At 41.8% G+C, this 27,139-nt stretch overlaps 2 protein-coding genes across 11 annotated transcripts in view; one reads left to right on the top strand and one right to left on the bottom strand.

Annotated features, from left to right (window-relative positions):
* Window positions 1-17,322, top strand: part of ZC2HC1B (zinc finger C2HC-type containing 1B) — a 34,734-nt gene extending 17,412 nt beyond the window's left edge. Inside the window, exons 5-7 of the mRNA XM_036239288.1 lie at window positions 5,871-6,010; window positions 9,253-9,361; window positions 15,055-17,322. Of these exons, the coding sequence (XP_036095181.1) occupies window positions 5,871-6,010; window positions 9,253-9,361; window positions 15,055-15,122 (317 nt within the window). The 3' untranslated portion in view covers window positions 15,123-17,322. The remainder of the gene's footprint in view (window positions 1-5,870; window positions 6,011-9,252; window positions 9,362-15,054) is intronic.
* Window positions 17,323-17,420: 98 nt separating this feature from the next.
* The window catches only part of PLAGL1 (PLAG1 like zinc finger 1), a 60,129-nt gene continuing 50,410 nt past the window's right edge, over window positions 17,421-27,139 (bottom strand). For 5 of the 10 annotated variants that reach the window (XM_036222278.1, XM_016119553.2, XM_036222286.1 and 2 more), the window contains exons 7-8: window positions 24,406-24,883; window positions 17,421-19,794 (exon numbers count right to left, since the gene is read on the bottom strand). In XM_036222278.1, the coding sequence (XP_036078171.1) occupies window positions 18,549-19,794; window positions 24,406-24,557 (1,398 nt within the window). In that variant the 5' untranslated portion in view covers window positions 24,558-24,883 and the 3' untranslated portion in view covers window positions 17,421-18,548. The remainder of the gene's footprint in view (window positions 19,795-24,405; window positions 24,884-27,139) is intronic. The other 5 variants (XM_036222293.1, XM_016119558.2, XM_016119559.2 and 2 more) reach the window with 1 other exon arrangement.

The raw sequence follows: 27,139 nt of genomic DNA on the forward strand, positions 1-27,139 counted from the left end.
GGAGGAAAGCTTTATGGATACCCTGGACCACCAGAAAGACAAACAAGTGAGTCCTAGAGCAAATTAAGCCCGAAACATCACTAAAGGCAAAAATCACAAAACTGAAGTTGTCCTACTTCGGGCACATCGTGAGAAGGCAGGGCACTTTGGAAAAGATAGTAATGCTGGTGAAAAACAGAAGACATCAGGAAAAGAGGAAGACCAAATACGAGATGGATTTCCATGACAGAAGCCATAGGCAGGAGTCCACAGGAGCTGAGCAGGGCCATCGAGGACAGGGCATGGCGGACATCACTCATTCATAGGGTCACCAGGAGTCAGAGCTGACTCAATGGCATGTAACACATAAGGAAATAGTAAATGTAATTCATTATATTCTGTTGAAATTTGTTAAAATATTTTTAAATATTTTAATTATTAAAAGCATATGATCATCTCAGTAGATATAGGCAAAGTCCATGACAAAATGCAACATCCATACCTGTTTAAAAAAGAAAATACTTAGGTAGAAGTAGAAGGGGACTTCCTTAATAAAAAACATCTTTGAAAAGTAGCTAACATCACACTCAATGTTGAAAAGATGAACATTTTCTCACTGAGATCAGGAAGAAAATAAGGATGAATTTTCTGACCACTTCATTCAACACTGTGCTGGAGATAGTACCCAGTATAATAAGGGGGTGGGGGTGGGAAATATATAACATGTATGCTATATATACACATATAATTCATAGATTGAAGAGGAGAAGATGAAGTAAAACTACCTTTATTCACAGATAACATGATCATAAATGAGTAAATGTAGAAAATCTTAAGAAATTATAAAAAAAGCTACCTACCAGAATTAAAGTGAATTAACAAGCTTTCAGGATATAAGATTAATATACACAAGTGTATTATATTTTCATATACAGCATCTACAACTGAAAAATGAAATTAAAAATACCACTTACAATAATGTAAAAAACATTAAGTACTTAAGTATATATTTAAGAAAATATATGTTAGCACTATTAAATAAAAACCATAAAACATTGCTTAGTGAACTTAAAGAGGAGCAAAATATCTGGAGATATATATCATTTTCATATCTTGGAAGACTCAGGATAGTGTTATGATGTCAATTCTCTCCAAATTGATTATTGGACTCAGTGTAATTCTAATAAAAATTCCTGCAAGTTTTCTTTCCTGAGTCAGAATTGGCTAGCTTTTTCTAAAATTATGTGGAAATTCAAAGAATTTGGAATAGTTAAGATAATTTTGAAAAAAGAATATAATCGGAGGATGTAGACTTGCCATCAAGATTTACTATAATGTTCCAGTAATCATGACAATTTGGTACTGGTGTATCAACTGAACAGAAAAGAAAATCTAGAATTAGACCCCCGTCCCCCATCTACAGGCAACTGCGCTTTGGCAAAGATAATCCAATGTGGGAAAGGATAACCTTATCAACAAATCATGCTGGGATAGCTAGATGTCAGTATGGGAAGAATGAACTTCGATCCTTCCACTATATACAAAAATTAATTCAAATGGATCACTGACCTGACATAAATGCTACAACTATAAAATTTCTAGCAAAAAATAATCTTGGATCTAAGAATCAAGATGTCTTAGGCAGGACACAAAATATGCTAACAATTTTAAAAAAAGGAAATCAATCAATCAGGCTTCGCCCAAATTGAGAAAATCAGTTTTGAGAAACATCATTAAGAGAACGCGAAGGCAAGCCATGGGCTGGGAGAAAATATTCATAATACAAAAATCTGGCAAAGGATTCATATCAAGAATATATACAGAACTCATACAATGCAATAAGACAAACAATCCAACAGGAAAAAAGCAAGAGATGTACTTGAACAGACACATTAAAAAATAATGGCCAATAACAGATATTCAACATGACTCTCATCAGGGAAATGTACATTAAAACCACAGTGAGATCCTACCACATTCCCACTTGAATAGCTAAAATTAAAGACTGATGATAAGAGATGACTAAGGTGTGGAACAACTGAAAGTCCCACACACTGCTAATGGGAGAATAAAATAGTACAGCCACTTTGCACTAGTATTTTCTTAAGCATACTTAACTGTACGGTAACTGCAATTCTAGGTATTTATGTAAAAAACTGAAAACATGTCCTTGAAAATTAATGTTCATAGTAGTTTTATTTATATTGCATAAACTGGAAACAACTGGAAATGTTCATCAACAAGTAAATGGATAAACAAATTGTGCAATATTTACAAAATGGAATACAACTCAACAGTAAGAAGAAGTTGCTACTACACATGCAGCAACATAAATGTCCCTATTATATGAAATTGTAGAATAGGCATGACATTTTTAGTGACAGGAAAATGGATCTTTGGTTGCTTGTGACTGGGTTTAGGAGAATATTGACTGAAAGGGGCGTAAGGGTACATTTTTCAGTGATGAAATTGTTCTATATTTAACTGATGTCAGCACACAAATGTATACAAGTGTTAGAACTCATTGAATTATACATTCAAAATAGATGCATTTTACTGTATGTAAATTAGTCCTCAAAGTTTATTTTTAAAAGTAAAACAAACAAAAAACACTGTGTAATCACACTATAAAAATCATCTGGAAAATAAATCATCTGAACTTCTACAACAGAAATGATTTTAGTAAATGCTTCACTTTTTCTGGGTGCTAATGAAAAAGTAGTTAAAATAATGTGTTGTCTTAAGATTTTCAGTAAAAAGATTTTGATAATACATTGGCAATAAGCTTCATATAACAAAAACATCTTTTATGAGGAATAGTTCATTTTAATAGTAGAAGCTATAGAGTCGAATGGCTACCCTATGGTTCTTCAGTTGAATAAGTGAAACCATGTCAAATGTCCTGCTTTGTGGATTTCTGTCATTTTCACATTGGATGTAAAATGTGGAGATTATTGTTTTTTTTAAATAAGTTCCATTGTAAGGCCTCATCAAACATACATTTATTTTTCTGCTTTTTATATTTTCATGCTAAAATGTAGTTTATAATTAAGTTCACTCATGTGTTCTTACTATGATTTTATGCACCAAAAAAATTATTATATACAATAACATTTCATTAGTATCCAATTGTTTTGATTGTTTGGGCATTTTATATTAGCCCACATATTCTCAGGCTTATGTACTAGAAAATGTATAGAGACATAATTAGAGATATATATTATGGGCTCGTTTGCATGAGTTTGTAATAATTTTCATTTTTTTCAACATGATTCTGTATTTCATGACTCAGTTTTTGTGACATGTATATATTTGTTCTAATTCTTACTGTATTAAGTCTGCCAATCATTCAGTTTTCCATGATGTGACAGTTAATGGGAAAAGTGACATTGAATCTTTATGATTGGGATTTTCCGTGAGGCCTGGGACATTTGGTCACTATTTCAGAGGGCTAAGTAGACATGTGTAGTCAGCAAAATGCTTGCATTTTAAAATGATTCTTGTTTTCCTACTTTAAATTTTTTCGAGATCTGACCATCTTCCACATAGTCCTCATACAAATTCATCTGTAGTCCAACTTTTAAAAACCATTATCTATTGAAATAAATAGTGCATAGTCATTTTTATGACATCGTTATTAATAGAGGAAGAGGAAACTCAGATTAAGACACGAGTCGTAGAACACGAAGCTCGGTCACTCTGCATTCAGATTATCGTTGCTGAAAAATGCTTTTTCCATTCTCAGGGCATTTGCCTCTCAGGGTATTTCCCTTCCTCTGCCCCTGTAAGTCAGGGCTTCACGTCCCTCCTCTGGACTCCAGGAGGACCCAGTGCTTCCTAGTTTCTCAGCTTACTGCACGAATGGTACCTCTCTGTTGTTTTGCCTAGTCCTTCCAGTTGTCTCTGAGGTTTTCATTGACAGGGAAATAAACTTCATCTTTGTTGTCTCCATAGTGGCTCATGGTGCCAAACATATACAGAAGGGTAGTGATGGATGAACAAGCGAGGTTAGGGAAGCATCACAGCCGTTGCCATAATCTCTGTCTTTGCCTGAACTGATTAGGGGTCACGGTAACAGCAGTTTTAATATAAACCGTGACTTTTCAGCTGGTGAGACCGAAGCTGTTCCCACCAAGCCAGGAACCGAGCCCCTGATGGTTTTTTATAGCTTTGTGAGTTTCGTATGATAATGGCACTTTCTATTTCACTTTTTCTAAGCAGTTTCATTCTGGTTTGGTAGTTGGAAACACAACCTTGCTGGACCTGTTTCTTTATAGTACTAGTATGTTCTACCCCGCCCACTGTGCCAAGCCCTAGTGTGGATTATTTTAGTTAACTTTCACAACAACCCGATGAAAGAGGTGATATGTAGGTACTAGGGAAATTGAAGCTTAAGGAGGTTGAGAAACTTGCCCAAGTTCACACACATAGCAAGTGAGGAGCTGGGGCTCAAAACCAGTCAGGCAGGTTGCAGAGCCGTCATCATTTCCCAATGCTGTCTTATTTTTTTCAAGAAATTTTTCACTGTGGGAAAATGTTGTTTCTGTATTTGAACGCCTAGTCCTTGATTACAGAGACATGTATCCCCAAGTATAAAACAGTGCCTGACACATAGTAGATGTTCAATATGTATCTAATCAATGATTAACTATTGCCTTCCAGAGTGTGAAATAAAAGGTTTGGTTAAGCGCTTAATCACTTATTTCATTCCAATTTCTCCCAATTCTTACATTGTATGAGTATTTATTTTAGGAAATGACCTCTCAAACAGGAAAGCTCCCCAAACTGCCTAAAAGGATGCCTTTAGGAGACTCAACTTTGAAGAAATCATCGCCTTAAACATTCACCCACATATGTAGGAATTTTGACTCTACATTAACCCAAACTTCCATACAGAGGTTAAGATCGCCGCTGTGTCAGATCCTTCCTGGGAGGAAAGTTATTCTCTTATGTTGCTCACATCCAACTTGTCATCCCTTAAGAAAAGTTGCCTAAAACCAAACCAAGCCAAACCGACGTCTCAGCTTGATTTAGAGGGGTAGGCTCCACCCTGGCTTTGCTGTGAGCATCTCCACGTTCTAAGTTGACCTGGGATCTTTCTCACTTCCCATTTCTCTCACTGTCTAGTAATTGCATGTGAGAGCCAAGTCGAGGACACTGGGCATTTCACAGAGCCAGAGAGGGCCTAGTGCCCACCGAACTGCCTGAGAGGTTCTAACCCTGGAAGCTGAGCTGTTTCTGGAGCCATTTTCCAATCACCCCGCCTTTTCCTTTTCTGTTTTTTGAATCCCTGCCTTTTTCCCTTTTCCTACCTCCTTCCTGAATGTATTGTTTTCCTCCTCACTCCGGAGTTCAGTGAAAAACATCGAGCAGTGCAGAAGCAGTGTGTTTTTCTGCCAGTGACATTGGTTTCCAATCCCAACCCCCAAACCCACACTTTGGAACACCTCCTCTCCCTCTGCAGTGCCATAACTCCTGTATGACTTTCTGTCCCACCCAGTACCACAGCCTGGGCTTTTGCATCTTGCATGCCCTTCAGGATCATCGATACTAACATTCTGTGATTCTAGGACTACTTTTTTTTCTGTAAGGGTCCACTAAATAATCCATTTAATTGGAATGTTCCTAAATATAATTAATTTTCTAAAACACATATCGTGTAAACATTTTAAGGGCACACTCTTAATTGAAATAAGTGCACAGGTAGCACGATTTTCCCCTGCCATGTTCTTTATTTGAGCCCTTGCAAGCCTCCCCTCTGGAACAGGCTGTCTGAAAACCAGCGTTCGAGACCTTGTTCTTTCAAGTTGGAGCAGAGTTCGTGTCCTGTTTTATTTCATTTCAGAGTTATTTCTGCAATGCTAATTGCCTCTCGTTATCTTTATATTCAGATTATATTCAATGCCCATATTGTATGAGGAGGTTTAATGAAAATGCAGCAAGTCGACACATTAATTTCTGCAAGGATCAATCTTCTCGTCGGGTCTTTGATCCAGCCCAGACGGCGGCCAAGTTGGCATCCAGAGCCCAGGTGAGTCTCTCTCCCTAGGCGCTGGATCTTGGGCCCATGCATGCCTGAGGCACGTAGGTAGCGTTCGATGGGAAACCTAAACAACCCATCCTGAGAAAATGTAAGGATCGAGAGAGCTGGTCACTGTCACTCATTCTCATGGGAACTGGCTCCTTTTGAGTTTCTAGCTTACAAGACCTTTGGGTGTTGTAGAGAAAGTCGGAAGACTTGAACATATAAGTAGTGTTTCTATAATATTGTAGTATTAAACTCTGTCCAACAGTGGTTATCAGCCTTAACCACACAGGAAAGAATTGCGAAACCGAAGTGAAGCTGGCCCGAGTGGAGGAAGCTGTCACTCTGTCGCTCCCACAGGCCATGCGATCTGCTCTGTAGGAGAGGGGTCCTCAGCCTTTCATTTAAAGCTGCAGGATCAGCAAGTTCAAATGGACAAATGGAAGCAACTGTTACAATTAGGTACAAATAAGTAAAATGACAAGTTGACCAGGAAGACAAAGGTTTATAAAAACAGATAGAGCTGGAGCCAGCAAACAGCTCTATAAACATCAAAGGTCCCGGGGACATAACTTACAGTAGAGTATAAAAACTATTCGTTTTATAAACATGCCTCAGACACCAAGAAAAGATTAAATTGGTTCGCATACTTGAGTATGAAACGTGTTCAGAAAGAGTTCCATGAAATGCGGCATTGAAGAGGGTGGGATTCTCTCCAATAACACATATCCCACGGACTCTGGGTTCTGAGCTCTGTCTTCACACATATTAGACATTTACTGAAAATCTGCTCTGTACCAGACACTGCTACGTGCTGGCTGATCAAGGATTTGTAATTCAAAGGAGGAGGCGGCTTTGGAAACGGTGCAGCAGGCGGGAGTGGTAGTTGACTAACACGGGAGCCCGGTGGAGGCAGAGGCCAGTGGGATTCACGGACAACTTCAAAGAGGAGCAAACGTTTTCCCCTTAAACATCAAATGGGTTTGCCAGCCTAGAGCTGGAGTTGAGGAGAACATCGCGGACAAAAGGTCCAGCTCATGGCCCGACGAGCCCGGCTTGAAAGACTAGAGCACAGAGTGCTGCTGGCGGCGGTGACAGGGCGGCACAGGCAGGGAGGATGGCATCAGGTCTCAGGCTGCTTCAGGGAGGAGGAAGAGAGGGATTAAGTGGGTAGATGCCCGCGAATCCAAGGCCAGCCAGCCCGAGGGCCCGGAAGCGGGAACTGTGAAGTCCCCGGGGACCCGGGAAGTCCTTCCCATCTTTCCATCGCACCTTTTCTTCCTACGGCGCTTTGCTTCCTAGTCTCTCTGCACACAGCCTGTCCTGGCTTTTCTGTCCAGTTGTCTATTATTAGCCTCACGTGTCGTTCTCTAGACAATGTAGACCGGTCGAGCAGTGTAGACTGAAGTGACATGGAATCGGTGTTTTAGAAAGATCACTTTTGCAATGAGTGTTCGAGACGAGTTGGTGGGAGAGCGGCAACAGGGACGGGGCGAGGGTCTGGGACCAGAGGACCGAGGGGCGGGGAGTGCAGGCAGAATTTAAGAAATAATTGATGGGACTGAGAAGGTGATTTGATACAGGATAAAAGAGGATCAGGGTTGATGAGAAAGTTTTCAGCTCCAGAGCTTAGGCAGATAATAATACTATACAGCCAGCTAAAGAAAAACAGGAGAAAGGGAGGAGATGTGTTGGTGGAGAAGGAAAGATGGTTATGAAAAACAGCTGCGGAGATCCAATCCTTACACCTGAAACAGTTTGAGAAGCAGTGCAGTGCAGTGTAGAAAGATCCTCGATTCTGCAATCAGTCGTCGTCAGGGTTTGACCTTCAACTCTGTAATTTACTGTGCGTAGGTAAACGTGGACGAGCTACTTAAATTCTCTGGGACTCACTTTAATCTTTACTTTGTCAAGTTGTGGAGAGGATAATAGATAGTATGAGGACCTTCCCATAGGGGGTCCCTCCTCCTTTCCTCCTTTCCCGTTACCTCTCCTTCCTTCTTCCCCTCTCCGGTGGTCCTTTCTCGTAGGTGGGATAGGTACCACAATTTTGAGGGGATGCAACTGCTTTGGGCTTGAATTCAACTCAGTTTCAAAAAGGTTTTCTGAGTAAAATTTTATTTCTACTTTCTAAAGCAGTAAAGGGTGCGGTCCATTTCTTCGAATGATCCTTCTAACCAGTCCACAAAGTTAGTGGGGGTTTAGTGGGGCCAAAGGGAGCACTGGGAAGCAGCAACGGAAGTGCTTTTTATTCCTGAAGGAGGCCAGCTGGCCGTCCTGAGTGTAACCAGTGACTTGGCCCGGTTCCTCTCCTTGTTTTCCAGAACTAAGTGGTGATTGGGAACACAGAAGAAAAATTGCTTGCTTGCTGAATTGCTTGCTTTCTCAGTAAACTCGCTGCCCAGTGTATCTGAACAGCAGTGCTTGTTTGCCCGATGCCCGCTTCGCCCTGCCTAATAGTGAAGCTTATTCAGAAGTGGAACAGAAAGGGAGGGGCGGTTTCAGTTCGAAGGGCTGCTAACAGCACAGCTGAAGTGTGTTTCTATTTTAAACATAATCAACTTTTTAAAAAGTGTTATACCCTTAACCAAAAGAGACCAATATGGGCCTCCGAAAATAGCTGTCTTTGTCTGGATGGGGATGAGCTGCTCGCTATCATCTCGTAGCTGTCCTTGCCCGAGTGAGAATTCTCATTCTGAGTCAGGTTATCTTTTTGTGGTTCCCATGGAGATGTTGGTGGGATCCGCAGCAAGGTAAAAAGTCGCTCCCAAGGAACCTTCTGGTCCTTATTCCACGTTCATGTAACTATTCTGCTGCTGCTCCGTAGTGGGGAGGGGTGCGGTGAGGGGGTGTTGGAATTCCTTGTTTAAAACAGTTGCTGCCTGCCAACGTCTGTTTTTCTTCTCTGTTCATGTACTTAAAAACAAAGTCATCTTCAAGTGCGAGGAGAAACTAAAACGTTCCATAACTATCTTTATTGACATTAAGCGATCTCTTATGTCCCCGTGCGACTAATGTAGGATTAACATATCGCAGTTCCCACAAAGGCCTGACTATGGAACGAAGGCTCCAAATCCCAGACAGTGAGGGCAGGAACCAGGGTACCTGAGGTGCGGGGTGTGCCTGTCCCTTTCCCCTGGGTGCAGTAGGTCCCCGGAGATGACTCTGATCTGCTGCTAGTTAAGTGGAAACAGCTTCACTTCTGTGCGCTACCTGACGTTATGGAACTGTTCCCTCTCTCTCTGCAGGGTAGGGTGCAGACGAGTTCAAAGAAAGAACCGACAGTAACCAGTGCTGTGGGTGCTCTGCTACAGAACAGGGCTCTTGAGGCCACGAGTGTGGTCCCACCCAAGCCAGGTGAGTCGAAGTGAGCACCTCAACCATCAAAAGACTGGGGAGCACTGCTGGCTTTGGGATTCATCGGCAGCCAGCAAAAGCGATGACGTCTAACGCTGCTTTTGGATATAAAGATACGTGAGTTTGTTTGAGGTTGAAACTTACTTACCAAGAGGAAATAGTTCCTAATTTATCAGGACGATATACAAAGTCAGATCTGACTACAGCAGCAGGGTCTAGAACCATCATTTTCTGATCCAGTAAAACTGAAGAGATGATGATTTGGAGATAACAGCGTGTCCGATGTGTTTGAAAATAAGGGAAGAAAATGAAATCACTCCCATGATCATTACATCATTTTTCAAATAGCCAAGATACAAAAACAACCTAAGCGTGCACTGACGAATGAATGAAGATATGGGGTGTGTGTGTGTGTGTGTACACACACACACACACACACACACACACACAGAAATATTATTTAGTCATGAAAAAGAAGGAAATCCTGCCATCCGTGACGACATGGATGGGCATCGAGGTCATTATGCTAAGTGAGCTAAGTCAGATAAAGACAAATACTGTGTGATCTCACTGATAGAGTTAGAACCTAAAAAAGTCAAACTCATAAAAACAGAGACTTTAATGGTGGTTGGCAAGGTGGGGGGGAGGTGGGAGAAATGGGGAGATGTTGATCAAAGGATACGAACTTCCAGTGATAAGATGAGTAAGTTCTGGGGAGCTAACATACAGCGTGGTGACAATACAGTATTACACACTCGAAAGCTGCTAAGAGAGCAAATCTTAAATGTTCTCACCACCGCACACGCGAGAAGAGGTAACTATGTGAGGTGACAGGTGTTAACTTACTTTAATGTGGTAATCATTCCACAGTATATTCACATATCAAATCATCACTCTGTACACCTTAAACTTAGACAATGTTATATTCAATAAGGCTGGGAAAAAAAAAGAAAAGGGGGAGTTGCCTTCCTAGAACTAAATAGTTTCTTCAAAGTTTCAGAAAGGCACAGCCACCATTACAGTAACTGGCCGCATGTTCGGTCCATTTCATTTAATCCTCACAATAATACTCCAAATATTTTAATCTGCATTAGAGGAAACTGAGGCCCAGCGAAGATGTAATTTGCTCAAAGCACACAACTGGTAAAAGGTAGAGCTGATTTAAATATTTATTGTGCTCTCCTTTTTTGTTGAGCTTCATTAATAAATGTGGTAGTTTTATTTATGGTCAGCATACACTATGAAGGCAAGATGAATTAATTCATGATCCTATGACTCCTCTAATCAGGAATCTTATTTTGAAAGTATTATCAGAACCAGAGTAAGAACTGCCAGTCTCATAGTTCATAAAGTAACAACACTAGAAAGTTTATTATTAGTTTTTAAATTCTTCATGAGTTGCTTTATCAAGGGTTAAAATTTGAATAGATATTTTAAAATTTCCTCATAGCCCTATAAACACAGTCACTAGCTTTTCCCTGATCTGTGAAAACTTAACAACGAGGTAGGTTTTAGTTTCACACACACACAAATAGTCATTCAGTAGATTTGTATTCGTTTGGTAAGACTTTCACTAACAAGTTCTTTCTTAGATGTAATGACAAGTGCCCTTTCAGAAAAGACAATTTCTCTACCTTATGGTTTATTTTCTTATTTTTTCAAAGAATATATTATAATACTTCTAGTAAAAAGCACTCCTTTGAGTTTGAGGTCAAAGCTTATTTGCCAAGAGGGAGTATTTCTTGGCTCTTCAGGGCTAGATTCCTTTCAACGTGCAAAGTCCACTCCGAGGACAGCAACGGAGCCTAGGACCTTCGCTCCTCGGTCTGGTAAACCGGGAAAGAGTTTGGAATAGGAGAGGACAGCACATCAGGGGTAGTGCTGAGAATCGGAAAAGAGTTTCTTTCCTTAAACTAAATGATTTCTTTAAAACAGCTGCAAGGCGTAAGTGTCCTCAGAAGTCCTGTATCTCAGTGCATTAACCAGACGTCATAAGGACACCATTCTGATAGTCGAAAAGAGATTAGGAGGCCAGAAGAAAAGAGATTAGGAGGCCAGTAGATCTAAGCAAAATGGTAATACTTTTGTTTATGGCTAGTTAATGGTGTTTTGTAACCACTGTGATGTTGCTAAGTGAAAGGCACAGTTCTGAACATGGCCCACACTGGGTTCTGCGCCACCACCTGACCTCGCCGTCCACTGCTTCCGCTCGGTCCAGCTCCGGCGGCTTCGGTGCTGTTCCTGGAACCCACCGGGCAAGCCTGGGGCGGGGGCTTCGCACTGGCTGCTCTCACTGATGGAACTCCACACACTCCTGCTGGGCCGCACCGCCCCTTCCTGCTCTCCCTCTGGGTCTTCATAGTGAGAATGTCCAACCTCTGTTCTTAAATGTTAACTAAGCCCTCCACAATTCCCTTTGCAGTTTTTGAAAACAGAATTTGTCACCCTCTAATATTCAACATATATGTGTTTGTCCCCCACTAAAAAAAAAAGAATAGTAAGTTTTAAGAAGGCAGGGATCTGTCTACTTTGTCTGTTTTTTTTTTTTTAATTGTACTGCTGTATTTCTACCTGTTAGGATTGTTCATGTCATATGTGAGGGGTTCAATAAATACTTTTTGAATTGAATGATGGGAGAAAGTAGGTATCTTGGTTCTATAATTTCTCACTTAAATTATTGTCATACGAATAGCATTGTCATGTTAATTAGCTGTAAGAGATAGCTTTTTCTTTTATTTCAGGCTTAAGATGCATTTTTAATTTATTATTCTTTCCCTGCAGGCTCACCTGAATACATTTAAAAACCAAAATCAGCGTTAGTGTGCCTTTAAATTAGTCACATTTCGTTCAGAACTATTCTGAGAAGGAAGCAGAAGTATATTAGGGGGGCGTGAATTCTCAGAAATGTTTAAGGCTGGGAGAAAAAACCTTTGCTAATGGAAACAGGCCCGTGTGTGAAACATTCACAACTACTATCCATTTTTTTTTTCTGGTCAGTATTCATCTATTTGTAATACGAGGGTCTTTTTACGATTGCTGTTGTTGCTGAGCTTTGCTATATCTGGATTGACAGTCGGTAGTTTAGGGCATTTGCCATCCACAGTGAAGCCTATTATTGTCTTTCCTCTAGCTGGCAGTTAACCCCCCAAAACTCTGGCTTTTGTTCTTAACTCTCTCTTGTAAAATATGCATTTAGTATCTCCTGTGTATAATACTTTCTTCTAAATTCGCAGTCTGGGAGGATTCATGTGTGTAAGTCACCATCCTTATCTATCCCAGAGTCTTATGAGAAGATATGCCCGAGCAGGAAAATATGCTACAAGAGAGCCTGTGATGTTTTATGAAGATGACACACAGCTGCCATGGTGGTTTCTTATGCCCACGGAGACTTACAAGTCTAGGGGGAGAATAGTCAATACTTAACGGTGGAATGTAAACTAATATTTTACAGTGGGATGTAAAAGTCCTAAGGGAATAGAAGAAAGATCGGCTGTGCCTGGGAGGCTTTCTGGATGTGGCGACAGTCTGAGAGAGGGGAGCTCGGTGGAGGCGGAGGCATTTGCAATGAGCTTTCAGGATGAGCTAGATGTTGACCAGTGGAGAAAAGTTGCAAAAGGAATGAACAGTATGAAGGTGAGGATGCAGAGGACAAACTGAGGAGACAAGTGACCCATTGGGGGGTGAATAGAAGTTAGAGTGGGAGGCTGGCCCTAGAGCCAGGAGGGCCATCATTTCTCAGGAAGACGCCCAGGCTCTAGGTAATTAATATCCATGCCATATAAGTAAGCCAGTTATGATGGCCTGGGAACTTCTCGTCCCTAGCTACCTTAACTTATCCTGCCAGACATCCTTTGAGAAAAAGCATTTTCAAAAATTACCATGTCAGAAATGAATGTTTACTGTAGGAAATACTGGAAAATGAAGTACAAAGAAAAAAAATACATAATTCCACACCCTGACAGGACCACTGTAAATGCTGATATTGTTTTCTATTTTTTTTCCTATTTATAATTCTTTTTTTTTTTTCAGTTTTCCTTTTATCAAAGTTAGAATCATAGCCCATGAACACATCCTGTGTTTTTTTCACTAACAAATTTTGAACATTTCCCTATGGCAAAGAGTTTCCTCAAAAACACAGCGTCACAGTGCAAGAATACAAATGTAATTAGTTATTTTCCTAATGTTCAGCATGTAGGTTGCTTCTACTTTTTTTTGCTATAATAAATAACTCCCTTCTTCATGGACAGCAGTCTACATTTAATTGTTTACTCTTCTAAGCACTTCAGCAATTAATCTTCATTCATCCTCACAATAACACAGGGAGGTAAATGTATCATTCACATCCCTAGTTTATAGATGAGGAAAGCAAAGAGGAGTAAAGCAACTTGCAAAAGCAATTTAATAGGAATGGTTAGAGCCATTGTCTGCTTTGGAAACTGGGTCAAAAAATATAGACAATAAGGAGATAGTTACATATATAGTTTAAATGTATATTTTATATATCATATTATTTCCATTTATATTTATAAATATGTATATATTTATAAATATTAGGAAACTGCTTTAGAAAAAGAAATGGCTTTTCCTTTATTTCCACAATGATTCTAATGTTCGGATGGGAAATGAGTTTATAGCCTAGTCAGCAAAAATCTACTTACTGGTGGCTATTTTCTCAAGGGTTTTGATAAGAGCAACTGATTTGCAGGGAAGGTACCTCTGAGCTTCAGCTTTTCCTGCACCTTTATATAGAGAGACAAAGACCACTATGAACGTGCAGTTCTGGTTTCTAGATCTGTACTGCTTCATGCATGTGTTTAGTGAATTGCATTTTATAGCTTTGTTGGGCAGGGTTGGCTTTCATTTCTGGACCCAGTGGGTTTGATCGAGTTAAGCATCTTCTCTGCACTACCATCCCTTCCTTACCTAGCTAAATTGTGTAGCAAATGTAGTGAGTATTGAAGGGTCACCTACTAATCCTTTGAAAGAAATGAAACTTGTAGATCTTTGGGTAAGATGAGCACCCAAAGCTCTTTCCATTGATATGTCCATTGATAGTTTGAGTCACAGTTTCTTTGGGTGGTTTGGTTACTCCCCCTTCATAAAACACTCATCTGAGGCCTCTAAGACAGAAGAGACTAATTCCTTTTTACAAAAAAGAAAAAAGGTTTCTCAGAATTCTGTCCCACATCATGTGGTCCCAAATAGACTATGGTGTGCCTATTTTCATACACTCCTACCTCTCTATACTTAACAGAGCTGCTGGAGACAAAGGCAAAGGACCCTGTTTGTGAAATGAGTCCATCACTGTGTAAATAAGCCCTGGGAGGGGAGCATCTCATGCTTCCATAAGGCTTGTCAAACCCATGCGAGCGTAAGAGCAGGCAGAGAATTGTGAAGACGCGAAAACCAAGGCAGCTATGGGGAGAGGTGTTGGGACTCAGCGGGGGTAAATGGTGGCCCCCCCGAGGTGATGGTCGAAGGGCCTGTCCATGGGTGAGCAACGCGGGGAGAACACTCCTGAGACTGTCCTTGGTTTTCCTTATGTTTTTGGCCCAAGGAGACTTGAGTATTTGTCTATAGCTACAAAACAAAACAGAATACAGACTTTGAATCCAATGTGAGGATTTCATAATCATTCTTTTTTTCTTGCTGTTTGCTTTTACATAATAACAAATCTGTTTATGCCTGCAAAGGATTAGCAGTGGACCCTGCTTCTGGAGCAAAACTCAAAGGATTTACTAAATCTTCTAAAAAAGATTAACTCCTAGAGGCCAGGTAAGAAAAAAAAGAAATTAACCTCTAATCCAGGTGTTGCTGATCATCCAATGTGCAAGATAGTTAATGAGCCTTAAAGAGAATGAATCCATAGCTGACACACCAAAGAGAAATGTGGGTGAATCCTTAGTTCTGATGGTGAAATGTCTACTCTTGAAACGTACTCATTTGTTAAAAATATAGTTTAAAAATGATACTTGCTGACTCTTAACAGGAAAGAGGAATTTTTTTTTTTTATTTTGACCTGGCCCTTTTCCCAAACATACTGACCCCCCCAAAAAGGGCAGTTCCTCCAATTGAATGGAAGAGGATTGGTATGATGTTGGAGACTTTTTTGATATTGTGACTTGTTTAAAACAAGTAGAACTTGAAGAAGCCCATTTAACATTCTCAGTGTGGAAACAATGATGCGCTAATAAACACCTTCTCTTTCTGCTTTCAGACTGGGTCCCCGAAACTCATCAGCCTGGACGGCTCTGTACCCAGTTTCTCACCTCAGCACGTGTCTGTTTGCACATCTCTGATTCCTCTTGAGACATCATGTGTTAACAAGTAAAAACTAGCTTCGAATTTTCTTATTTACTTCCTTCAGAATATTCAAAACAAATCGTTAAACAACACATTAACCTGTATGATAATGCTTGATTTAAAGACGCGCTTGAAGCATTTTTCTAATTGGGCATTTAATAGGCTTTTCAAGAAAATGTTGCTTTGATATTAGAAAGTTTTAGAGAAAGTCTCTGGAGTGCTAACATTATTTACTTAATAAGAAAATCTTTTTTTACTCAGCTTCATTCTACATACTGGCCATGAAATCCCAGCTTTGCTATTTGATAGTAAGCATTAAATTATCAATAGTAATGACTCCTATTTTAATGTCCGTCTGTACACCATGTAGAATTGTCTCATAGACACCAGTGCACCGTTAGTCTTTGGAGAAAAACACTGCAATGGAGGCGACAGGTTACAGCAACCTTCCCACCCTTTAGAAAGGATGCTCTACGTGACCCCAGGTGATTTCTTGATCATGGCCAAATCAGAAGTGAACTGTTCATCTCATCATTGGTTTATATAGCTCCAGTGGGAGGTGTATCTCAACTATTTTTTTCTTTGTTACCTTAAGGGCTAATAAACTCTTTTTGTAGGATCATTTATATTTAGTTCATGCTTTTTAATCTAATAATTTTTATTTTTTCTTAAACTCAGAGAAATTTAATTAGGAATAAATTAAAATCCATTTCTTCCTAAGTAGGAGAACCTCAAGCTACTCCTACTTATAGTGTAGCAAACACAACATCTCAAATGCTTCTGATCTGTACTTTGGGGAACAAATGCTATGTTTCAGGCTCAGGTAAATCAGGTATGTGTCCTGGAATTGAACGAAAACTACTAGACCATGTAATAGTATTTGCGTAAGCTTCCATAACAATCTTGTGAGGCTTTATAACTGGGGTGAGCCGTTACTCTCTCCTGCCTTTCCCCTTGCTCTGGGGAGATTGCTTTCCCTTGGAGAGGTGAGAGGAGATATGGGAATTCATGTAGAGATCCCAGAGCTCTGGATTCCTACTGATGAGGTAACCTATGTCCCTTTGTCTTATTTCCTGCCGCCAGGTTAAACTGTAGTTGAAGTATCTACCATGTCGGTTCCACATGTGACAGCCCAGCCCCAGGTAGCTTGTCTGAAATGCCTCCGGCCCTTTACTTTCATCACTGGTAAGGGCTGTGAGCAACAGTTGTTCGCATTTGGCTAGTAGGCTTCTTTGATGGGCAGATGAACACAAGGCTTCCCTTTCTCTACCTCCCACCACCCTATTGAGAGGTAAAACGAAAACAGACTTGTCAGATTTGGGGGGAGAGGGGAAAAGTACTTCCTGAAGAAATTCCAATAAGGAATAAGTTTCTAATTTGTGCTAGAAATTAATGGTGAATGCCAATGTAAAACTAGCCCGGGTAGACTAAACCTTTGTAGTTAGTATTCTGACCTATACACATCAGAAATAAATTACTATAGAGACTCAGAATTTTATACAGCAATTTTCAGAAATAAGTTCTTAGTGCTTTGAATTTAACTGAAGTGTATAAGCGTCTATCTTAAATCATAATTTTACTCAAAAAAAGTTGGTTTCTAGTAGATACTGACTAGGGGTCAGGAATAGTAGTTTCCGTGAGGGAAGTAATGGCCAGGAGGGGGCATGAGGGAGCAGGCCAGGGAGCTGGAAACGTTTTACATGTTGATCTGGACGGTTACGCGATGTAGCTGTATATAAAAATAATCAAGGCATAGTCAGGATTTGTAGAGTTTATTATATGTAAGATATATCTTCATATAGAAAGCCTCTAAACACAAAAGACAAAAGAGCTTTAAAAAAAGGTTAAGTTTCATATTTGTAACTCATTAGATATCAAATTCAAGAGATACATTGTAGTTACATTGTAAAATGTTATTCTTTTTTAATAAAACTAATATTGACTTAAATGAATTTAAAATGCAATTACTTATTGGTGATTAAAAATAATACTTAAGCAGAGTACTATCTTAAGCCAGAGCAAAGAAAATTCGTGTTTAATATATATATATTTTTTTTATAATTCCAGTAATATTTTCTTAAATTCCTATTAAAAATATAATCAATATTAAAGTCAGCAAAATGTTTTGACTGACACCTGGATTATTTTACCACTTAACCTGGTTACACAGTGATTTTTTTTTTTTTTTCTGTCAGATATAACTGACAATCAGTTTAGGTCTTTAAGATAAATGAAGTGATAACTCACATTGTAGCATCTTGTGGAAAATATTCAAACTACATTTAAAATGCTTGTTTAAAATGGAGGTGTCTATTATTCCACAAGCAATTGTTTCTGTAAAACTACAGGTTGGCTATGGCAATAGTAACTAAACTACATCCAACCCTGAAGGTACAAAGATCCCTGAAAAGAAATACACAGCGTAGTTATAATATGCGATATAAAGGTTATTTTTTCTTATTAAAAAAAAAAATTCTCCCACTTTGGAGAAATCCAAACCTTTCCATAGTTCCCTTACTAGGCGGTGCCACGCAAAGTTATCTAGTTAACATGATTATGATCATGGCTTACAATGAAACGCAATTTGACGAACAGCTCATATAGCGGCCCTCGTCTGGATGTCGGTAATGACCACAGTTGCAGTTCCATTAAAGAATGCTTGCTTATTAAGTTTGGTAAAAGCATGAGCGCTCAGGACAGATTAGCACGATACATGCCAACAGAGGTGAAATGCAGTTCGAGAACTCTCTTATCTCAAGCCAGTCATCACTGAATAAGCCATATTCCCAGTCCTGCTCTCCAAATCTTCCCTTGTAACTGACGTTTAAAATGCTTCTTAGGCCATCTTCTAGAATAAGTAAGAAAAGTATGCTGTAAAAACCAGTCATCTGAATGCATGATGGAAATGAGGCAGGATGGCAGGACTAGTGCCCCCGGGGAACATGTGGGGGATGGGAGGGAGCGGGAGCTGACCCAGACTCATGGTGCTCATGGCAAGGGAGGGATCCTGCTGCTGCTGCCCCAGGCAGCTCAGCCTATGGGGCAGAGATTCCCCAGGCCCAAGGGCGAGGGTGCCATTCCCAAAGGCATTTTGGGTAGCAGGAGGGGGCAGCTGCCAGAAGCCCAACAGAGGTGAAATGTCTAGAGAGGCAGGTATTGCTAGGTTCACAGCATCTGCAGGTAGCTCCTTGGGCAGGCTTACTTTACCAGCACTCCCCTTAGCCAGATCAAAACCTGGGTTGAGCTTGTGAGGTGACTGAGGCTCTTGCAGAGGCAAGTCCTCAAGCAAATTGATACTGCAAAACCCTTTAGTATCTGCTTTGATGGGGAGGCTTGCAAGTGGGGCATAAGAGGTAGAACTGGTGTTGTACTTGTGATTCTGGAGGGGCTGAGGGGGAGAGTTAGGAGGCACTACTGGGTGGAGGGGGATCAGCGGCTCTGGCAGCGGCGGGACAGGCTGACAGGTTTGCTCTGAGGGATTGTGGATGTGGATGTGGCCATGTACCTCAGGTGGCAAGCCACTTGCAAGCCCATTCTGTGCAGGAGCCCCTAGAGGGAAAGGAGCCAGCGCGGCAGCCTTCAGCTGAAACTGAGGGGGCATAGTGTGAAAGGTGCTCAGACAGTCTCCGGCCTGCAGACTCTCTTTCATCAGCTCCTGCGAGTGTGTCTTCTTGGTGTGTCGCGTGAGGTGATCTTTGCGCCCAAATCTCTGGGCACAGAACTGGCACAGGAAGTCCTTGCAGCCTGTGTGGACCACCAGGTGGCGTCGCACGTCTTTCCGGGTGTAGAAGCATCTTTCGCAGTGGTCGCACTGGTGCTTCTTCTCCTTGGTTCCGCCGTGGGGCTTTTCTTCTGCGTGGGCTTTGAGGTGATCCAGGAGCACCTCCGTGCTCGCCAGCTCTAGGGCACAGACCCCACAGGTGAGGTCGCCGCTGCTGGCCGCGTGGAGGGCCAGGTGCCTCTTGTAGCCCAGCATGGTGTGGTACTTCTTCCCACACTCCTCACACCCAAAGGCCATTTTGTTGGGGTCGTGAGTTTGGAGGTGGTTTTTCAGGTGGTCTTTCCGGTTGAATGTCTTCTCACAGTGAGCACACTGGTGAGACTTCTGAGGCGAATGGGTTGCCATGTGCCTAGGAGCAGAAGGAAAAATGTCACAACAGACTCAGTTTTTTACAAGCCAAAGAAAGTGTAGAAATGATATTAAAATATTACAGTTTTCTCTAGGTGGTGGCATAAGAAACCACTTTCAGTTTTAATATACTTTCCTATGTTTTCCAGATTCTACAAATATACAAAACTTTATAATAAAAAACACATAGGTGCTACTAAAGAAAGACATAATGCAATTTTCACACCTGTAAAGAAAAAAATGTGCTTTGAGAACATATTTTCCTAATGTGTGCAAAGATTTTTAGATGTATGTATTTAAAAATATATGATCATAAAAACTATTTTTTCAGGAAAGGGTTAAATGGGTATTCCATAGTCTGAGAATTACTGAATTTCCAAAAGTGACTCAATTTGCCTCCGGCACTGAACCCCTTAATGAACCATTTTAGGTTATTGTTTCAAATGCAATTCTTGCTTTCTCTTTACTGAGATGAAAAGTTCAGGCCATAGACAGAACACTAAGAAGTCTATCCTTAACCTCAGAGAGAGGATCTGATTGGACCCCGAATGCCACCCCCACCACCTGTGCTCTGAACCTCAGCCTGAGGCCTCCCATGAGCTTTTTACGCCAGTGTCTTGGTTTCCTCCACTTAAAACTTCCCAATCAGCTAGCATCTCAGATGTGTGCAGCCTCTGTCTCTGTTTCGTTAAGAGCCCTCTTAGATCTCTTCAACCCACTTCCTGAAGGTCACTGGTAATTTCACTGGCAGAATTCCGAAGGACTTTTTCTAGGAGGACTAAGCTGCTACTCCTAGCAGCAGTTACAAGTTTTTCTTTAACTGAACTTCAGGGACAAGCCATAGTCATCCATCAATCTAGAATTTCAAAATAGCTATTTTATATTCGTAAAGCACAAATTGGCTTTGGAAAACTATCACAATTCCATTTCTATTACAGTTCTGCTGAATTCCTAAAATCAAAACTCTGTTGGTTTTGAAAAACTCAGTGTTATAGGAGAACCCTGAGTTTGTCATCCTTTAAAACTTTCAAGTTTCATTTTAATAATGAACTACCATATAGAACACCAAGTCCTATGTATTAGTATTTATTACAAAGCAGCACTCTTAATTATAACTTGTGGCTTGCAGATACAATGCATGTTGCTTCATGTCCCTTCTGACAGTTAACTCTTTTAGGTGTTTTGTCTTTAGGAGCAAAAGCTTATCCTACTGAGCTTGTTAACTCTGGATACAAAAGAATTTCAAACAACTCATTCTATAGAAAAGATAGAATTCCTTTAAAGATTGTGTTTAGTCAAAAGTGTACTAATACTACCTTTTGCCCCACATATCCTGTATTGTCTATGCCTGATCCTTTTCTAGCAGCAGGATGGGTGAGGGTCGACAGCAGCAACTGTTTAGAAAACAGTGCTGACCCCTACTAGGAGAAAGACTGGGTGCCAGTTCAAACACATAAAGCCGCCTTGTCATTCTTTTGAAATATAAAAAATGCAAAAAACTCTCCTTCCTCCCTCCCTTAGAAAAACTGCCTGCTACGCGCAGGGGATAAAAAGAAAAGTTAAGTTCCACCCTGGCCCTGGACACCAGAGCTCAGCATGCACCGGGATACAGACGACGTGGTGGGTTCTGCAGACAGGTATCAACGCTACGGGACGAGTCACTGCACTCGGTATCTGTGAGATCCGAAAGGGTGCAGGTGTCGCCAAGCTCCAGCTGTACTAAGATACATTAGCAGGTTGCAGAAGGCTTTTTCTGAGTCTGTTAGAAGGCAGATAACCATGCTCTTCTTATATAAGATATCCACAGATACACCTTCAGGAGCAGACGTGAAGGAGGACTGGTTTACACACTTGGCACTCAAACAATTTTCTTTCTATTTGGTCCAATACTAGTAAATAGGACCCCAAAGCTCTGTCCTGGATCTTCTATTCTTGCCTCTCCCCACTTTTTTCTTTGTGGAGATTATCTTATGAGATTTCATTTACCACCCAGGGGTCGATCAACGCCAAGGTAACAACTCTAGACCTGGGATTTCCTACCCCCTTTCCTGTCCTACTCCTGTACCACCTAAGAGAAAGGCACAGGTTGGAGCTACTAGTTACCTGAGCAATAATACTTTCACATCTCACCAGCACCCACACCTCTGAATTTTTCTTTTACTCTTTCCTTTGCTTGTCATCCAACCTTCCCCTTCTAGTGTGCCCCTTACTTGCTCATCCAACAGTCCCAACGTAGGACAATCATCTTACAGCTGAACTTATTTCAACAGCTTGTTTCATTCCCTCTCGTTTAACCTCACGACCTATGAAACCGTCAGTTTCAGTCTGTCCTCCTGTCAGCAGGAAACACCACCACCTCTGGGTGTCACCTGGCTCGCGTCAATGACCTTAAGTTCTTCGAGGGTCACTGCTCACAGTAAGACTTCTAAGCAGGGGCTTCAATCGGCCAGATCATCTTGTCTTGCCCTTTGCTGTCTTCACCTAACTGCTTTCCTTGTTTGCTGTTCTGGGACCCATGTTCTCTTTTCTAGTTAAGCAAGGCGGGTATTTTCTCCCTCAACCTCTGCTTATAAGATGGAGCGTATGTTGCAACTGAGAGAAATGGCATGGAATGCTGCCCTTAAACAAACAAACAAACAAACAAAAACCCCTAAAGCATCCTGCCACCTCGCCACTCTTCCATTCCTTTATTAGATCACTGCTTCAGGCCAGAGAGGCAAGAAACGCCGGTGGCTGTGGCAGGGAGGGCGGTTCTTGCACAAAGCACACTGCTTCCCTTTTTTTTGCCTCATTTCACACTCTTAACTGAACGAGCTGTTTCCCTCGTTCAGAACTACCACCTCCTAAATATTGCTTTAGACGTCGTCTTCGGTGCGGTTTACCACAGTCATTCCACCTAATTCCTGTCATTCCAATAATCTGTTAGCTCCCTCGTCTTCTCCAACTATTTATCTCCTGTATGTATTCTGGTCTTCAGCCATCGTTATAATATCCTCATTGTGGCTTCACTACAGCAAACACTGCTTTCAGTGCTCGAGTAGGGATCCTAACTGTGTACACATGAGACGCTTATTGCAAAACAGGAAGCCTCTGCGATGAAATTGGTGCACACAGTAGGCACTCAATGCTTATATTTATGGCAACTAGAATTTGGCCTATGTACAGAACACATCTGAATTTTAAAATACCTCAGCATTTACTGGTTTATTTTAAAAATTGGCTTATTACATGACCTATAACGGTGCCATTCTTAAAGGCCAGGAACATGATTTATGTATATTTTTAACTCTTTCAAGTGCCTGGCCCCAGGGGCACTCCAAGGTTTAATGATGATGTGGTCCATGGAGCACTATACAGATGGAAATCCTCATTCGCTAAAAATTTTGATGATCACCTGAAAGTTGAAGTTTTAAAGTCTGTTTCATGAAAATTAGAGGGAAATAAAATTTCCTTTAACCAGGTATCAAAAGAAGAGTGACCGGTGGGAGTTCCGCGCGTGTAGCTGAGGGCACCACACACACAGCACGCCCGGCATTCGCTGTCGACCAGACCACTGCGCGACTTCGGTGCATTCTGCATGTTTTGTCTTTTCCACAATATAAAAATCATTTGCAGGCAGAAGCTACAGCTCAGATATCCATTTCCCTCCCAGAAGTACCTAACGGGCACTCGAGAAATAATTTGGATTTAACTGTACTACTTTTTTTTAAAGGATTCATCTTCTAAACCAGTGGTTTTTATCCTTTGTTGTATCATGGATGCCTTTGAACATCTGATTAAATGCACATACTCCACATTTGTACACTCAACAGAATTCCATTTGTTGGGCTGGCTTTAGACCTATGTCAAGAGACTGCTCCAAAGCTCACGACTAGAGATGTCCGTTCCTCTCCACTCTCACTGCCAGGCCCCGAGCAAGCTCTCCGTACTCCATGCCTGGATTTCACAGCACGTTTCAAATCAGTCTGCCTGCCTATTCTCTCTTCTCCAAATAACGAGTCATCTTTCCACCTTCCCAATCAAATCACGTTCTTCACAACTCAGACCCGCTAGAATAAGACCGACCCTCCACGGCGCTGCATAAGGCCTGCTGGGAGCTGCTTCCTTCCTGCCTCCATTCTGAGCTTCGCCTGTTCCTCTCCCAACACTACCCTCTGTACACATGCCTTTAAGGCCAGGGCTTAGGGTTCCCCCAGGACCTCCTTGCTGTCCACCTATTCATTCTTCAAGTCACAGTTTAAGATTGTACCTTTCTGAGAAGCCTTCCTGGATCTCATCAAGCAGGGGAGAACAACTTCCTCCACCTGCACAGCTCTGCCAAAGCACTCAGACTGCACTTTAACTGTGTTCGCATGACTATCTGCCCAGCCATGGGTCTTCTCATCTTTCTGTTCTTAGACCTGGCATATTGCAGGAGCACAAGAAACATGTGCTGAAAGAATGACCTGACACGGCACAGCAAAACTGTCATATAAACTACGGGATATGTAGCTTGACAGGCCAAATGCACCCACATTCTGCGTCCCTCTTCCCTGGCCGTGTCTGGTCTGAGGGCCAGCAGAGCCACTTGAAGGCATATGTAAAAGTACACACCTTTTCTAAAGCCTCTCACCTCATTAATTTATATCTGGAAATGAAGGCTTTGCCACAGTCTGGCTGCAAGCACTTGAAAGGTCGCTCCCTGGAGTGGGAATAACTGTGGATAGTGAACTTCTCCAGGGTGAGGAACATTTTACCACATAACTGGCAGGGGTAGGTAGCCATGGGCTTTGCTTCTCAAGAACCTTCCTTTTCAATTGTGCTGACCAAATGCTGTGCTATTTAAGCATGAATGGAAGGACGGTGCTGTGCGCATCTGCCACCACAGCTGCACTCTGGACCAGGGAAGAGGCACTGCTGTGGTCCTGGCCCGGTTCTACCCAGACATCAGCCTCTCAAGTACCACTAGCTTTGCTTCCTGCTGTCCCACATCCTAGTTTATGTGCCGTCTCAGGCTGGGAGGACAAAGTCTGAGGCACAGATGAGATTTCAGGAGCAGAAAGGTAATTTGCATCACTAGAGCTGGGGCATGTCCTGGATCACCAGACTGTCTGTGGAGAGAAGAGAAACCGTTTCCTTGCATTAGCCATTGGAAAACAACGCTGTTCCTCCCCCACCAGTTCAGAGTCAACTACCCAGAATCAACGTGTTCCTCGAAATGGCTCTAATGCAGCACAATTCTCTAGCCTCCCCGTGTGCTTAAAGAGGTGCTTCTGTAAGCAAATCCACCTGCCCGTGCTCCTGAACGGCAAGGAGTCGAGCAGCGTTCTGGCGGTGGATGAAGCATGCCTTCCTTTATGATAGAGACAACTATTTCCACGGACTCGGAATTCTCTACTTCAAATCGGACCTCAAGTCAGTGTGAGACTCAGCTGACCAATTTAAAAAACAAACAAACAACCCCCTGGGGTGTTTGTTTTACTGGTACAGAAACAAAAATCAACGCTGCTGATTCTGACCATGGGCTATTCCTCCTCACTCACTGTTTGGGTAACATACGTTATCACACCTGTTTAAACTTCCAGTGGATGAGATGAAATAATTTGTATACATCTAAGTTAATTTGCTTGTAAGGTTACCACGCAGAAGAACTCAACTTTATGATGTAAACAAAATGTGGAGAAAGCTGATTTCGTTCAGTGACGTGCCTTTACAGACAAAATATTCCCCTGTCAACAGAGCTAATGGCTTGGCTTTTAAATGTGTAGGCACCATCCTCCAGTAAACTGTTTTACTGATCTCTTCCTCTTTTGTTTATGGGGACATTTCCTCATTCTCTGGCCCCACCCTGGAAGGCCAAATCCAAACAATTGTCTACCAGCTACGTCTAGAGGGTGGGCCTGCCATCTCTTCAATCTCAACTGTCTCAAACTCAAATTATTACTAACCTCCTAACCCACGCTCCAAAACCAGGCTCTTCTTTTCCTGCCAATACACCATCATTCGAGAAGCCTTAAGAGTCTGAAGCAGCAGCATCAACAAGAGTAAAACCCTGGCTACCCAGAACCCTGTGCTGTTCTAGAGAGTAAATCTCAGGCGGGTGGGTGCTCTCAAGTGCCAATTAGAGCACTGTGCGTTTACATTAAACACTGGAGGAGCCTCCACACACAGGCCAGCCCTTTCTCTACTCTGTCGAGTGGGCAGCACACGCTCAGAAACTGACCGATCATAGCAGGTCTTCAAAGAGTCTGTTTCCTGCAGTCACTCCTTTACCTCCAAGTCTTTAGAGCTGCTCTTTATTGTGAAAAGTTCACTTTTACTTACTTTTTAAGTTACTTTCAGATCAGAAAGCCGGAATCTGGCTAGATGAATTTTCATTGTAGTCCTTCAAACATCTTTAAATATCAGTACATAGCACATGTACACAAACATGCATTCCTTTTTTATGGGCAAACTTCATAGTGTACTTCTTGTTTTCCTCATCAACTAGCTCAGATGTTTATAGTGTCTGGTCAGAGTTCACAAGGAGCCGGCACCAGGCAGACGCCCCTCACTGTCCTGCTCCACCTGCTCAGAAACTTCAGAAGTGTGCGCACACTTTGACCTGAAGCTCCAGCACTGATCCAAAGCCAGGCACACAGGCATTCTCAGCCAGTGTCCTGGCACCGAACCTCCTTTCTGGTGGCAGCTCACACATACCTTGTTCTTCTGTGACTAAGCGTGGTGACTTACTGAACCCCTGTCCTGGCTCTGTCCAAATTCCTCTCCCAGCTCCTTATTCCCTCACAGTAATCCAGTTCATGCCCGAGGCCCCACTTTGAGGCATCCCCAACAACCCTGGCCACAAACAAAATAACTCCTTCCAGGAATTCTATCCTGTGTGGCCAAGATTTTACTGCCAGGTCTCATGATGTGTCCTACTTCTCCAGCCTAAGTCTGGCTAATACTGGCCCAGTTATAAAAGGCATAGCATTTATCATCATCCTTAAATATACTCATTCATTTGGAATTGCTCTTCCCAGGTCTGTCAAAAAAAGATTAAAATGTACACAAAAATTCATCTTTTCCTTTTTCTCTTTAGCTGAACTCAAAGTAGCACTAGTCACTCAGGAGAAGGAGCTAGTTTAGGGGTGAACTTTCTGTGCTGTTGGAAATGTCATATACATAACTACTCCAAATGTGATGCTGAGAAACTGAAGTTTCCACGTACGTAGCCACATGTGGCTAACGGCTACCGTACCGGGCAGCGCGGGCAGGCTCTTACTGTCACTGTCGGAAGAGACAAAGGCCAGGCAGTGCTTTCCTCCAGAGACAGCCGTGCTGCTGATTCACCCTCACCCTCAGGTGTTTCCCTGAAGCCCGGGAGA

This window comes from Rousettus aegyptiacus, unplaced genomic scaffold, assembly GCF_014176215.1.
Source record: "Rousettus aegyptiacus isolate mRouAeg1 unplaced genomic scaffold, mRouAeg1.p scaffold_m13_p_1, whole genome shotgun sequence".
Lineage (NCBI taxonomy): Eukaryota > Metazoa > Chordata > Mammalia > Chiroptera > Pteropodidae > Rousettus > Rousettus aegyptiacus.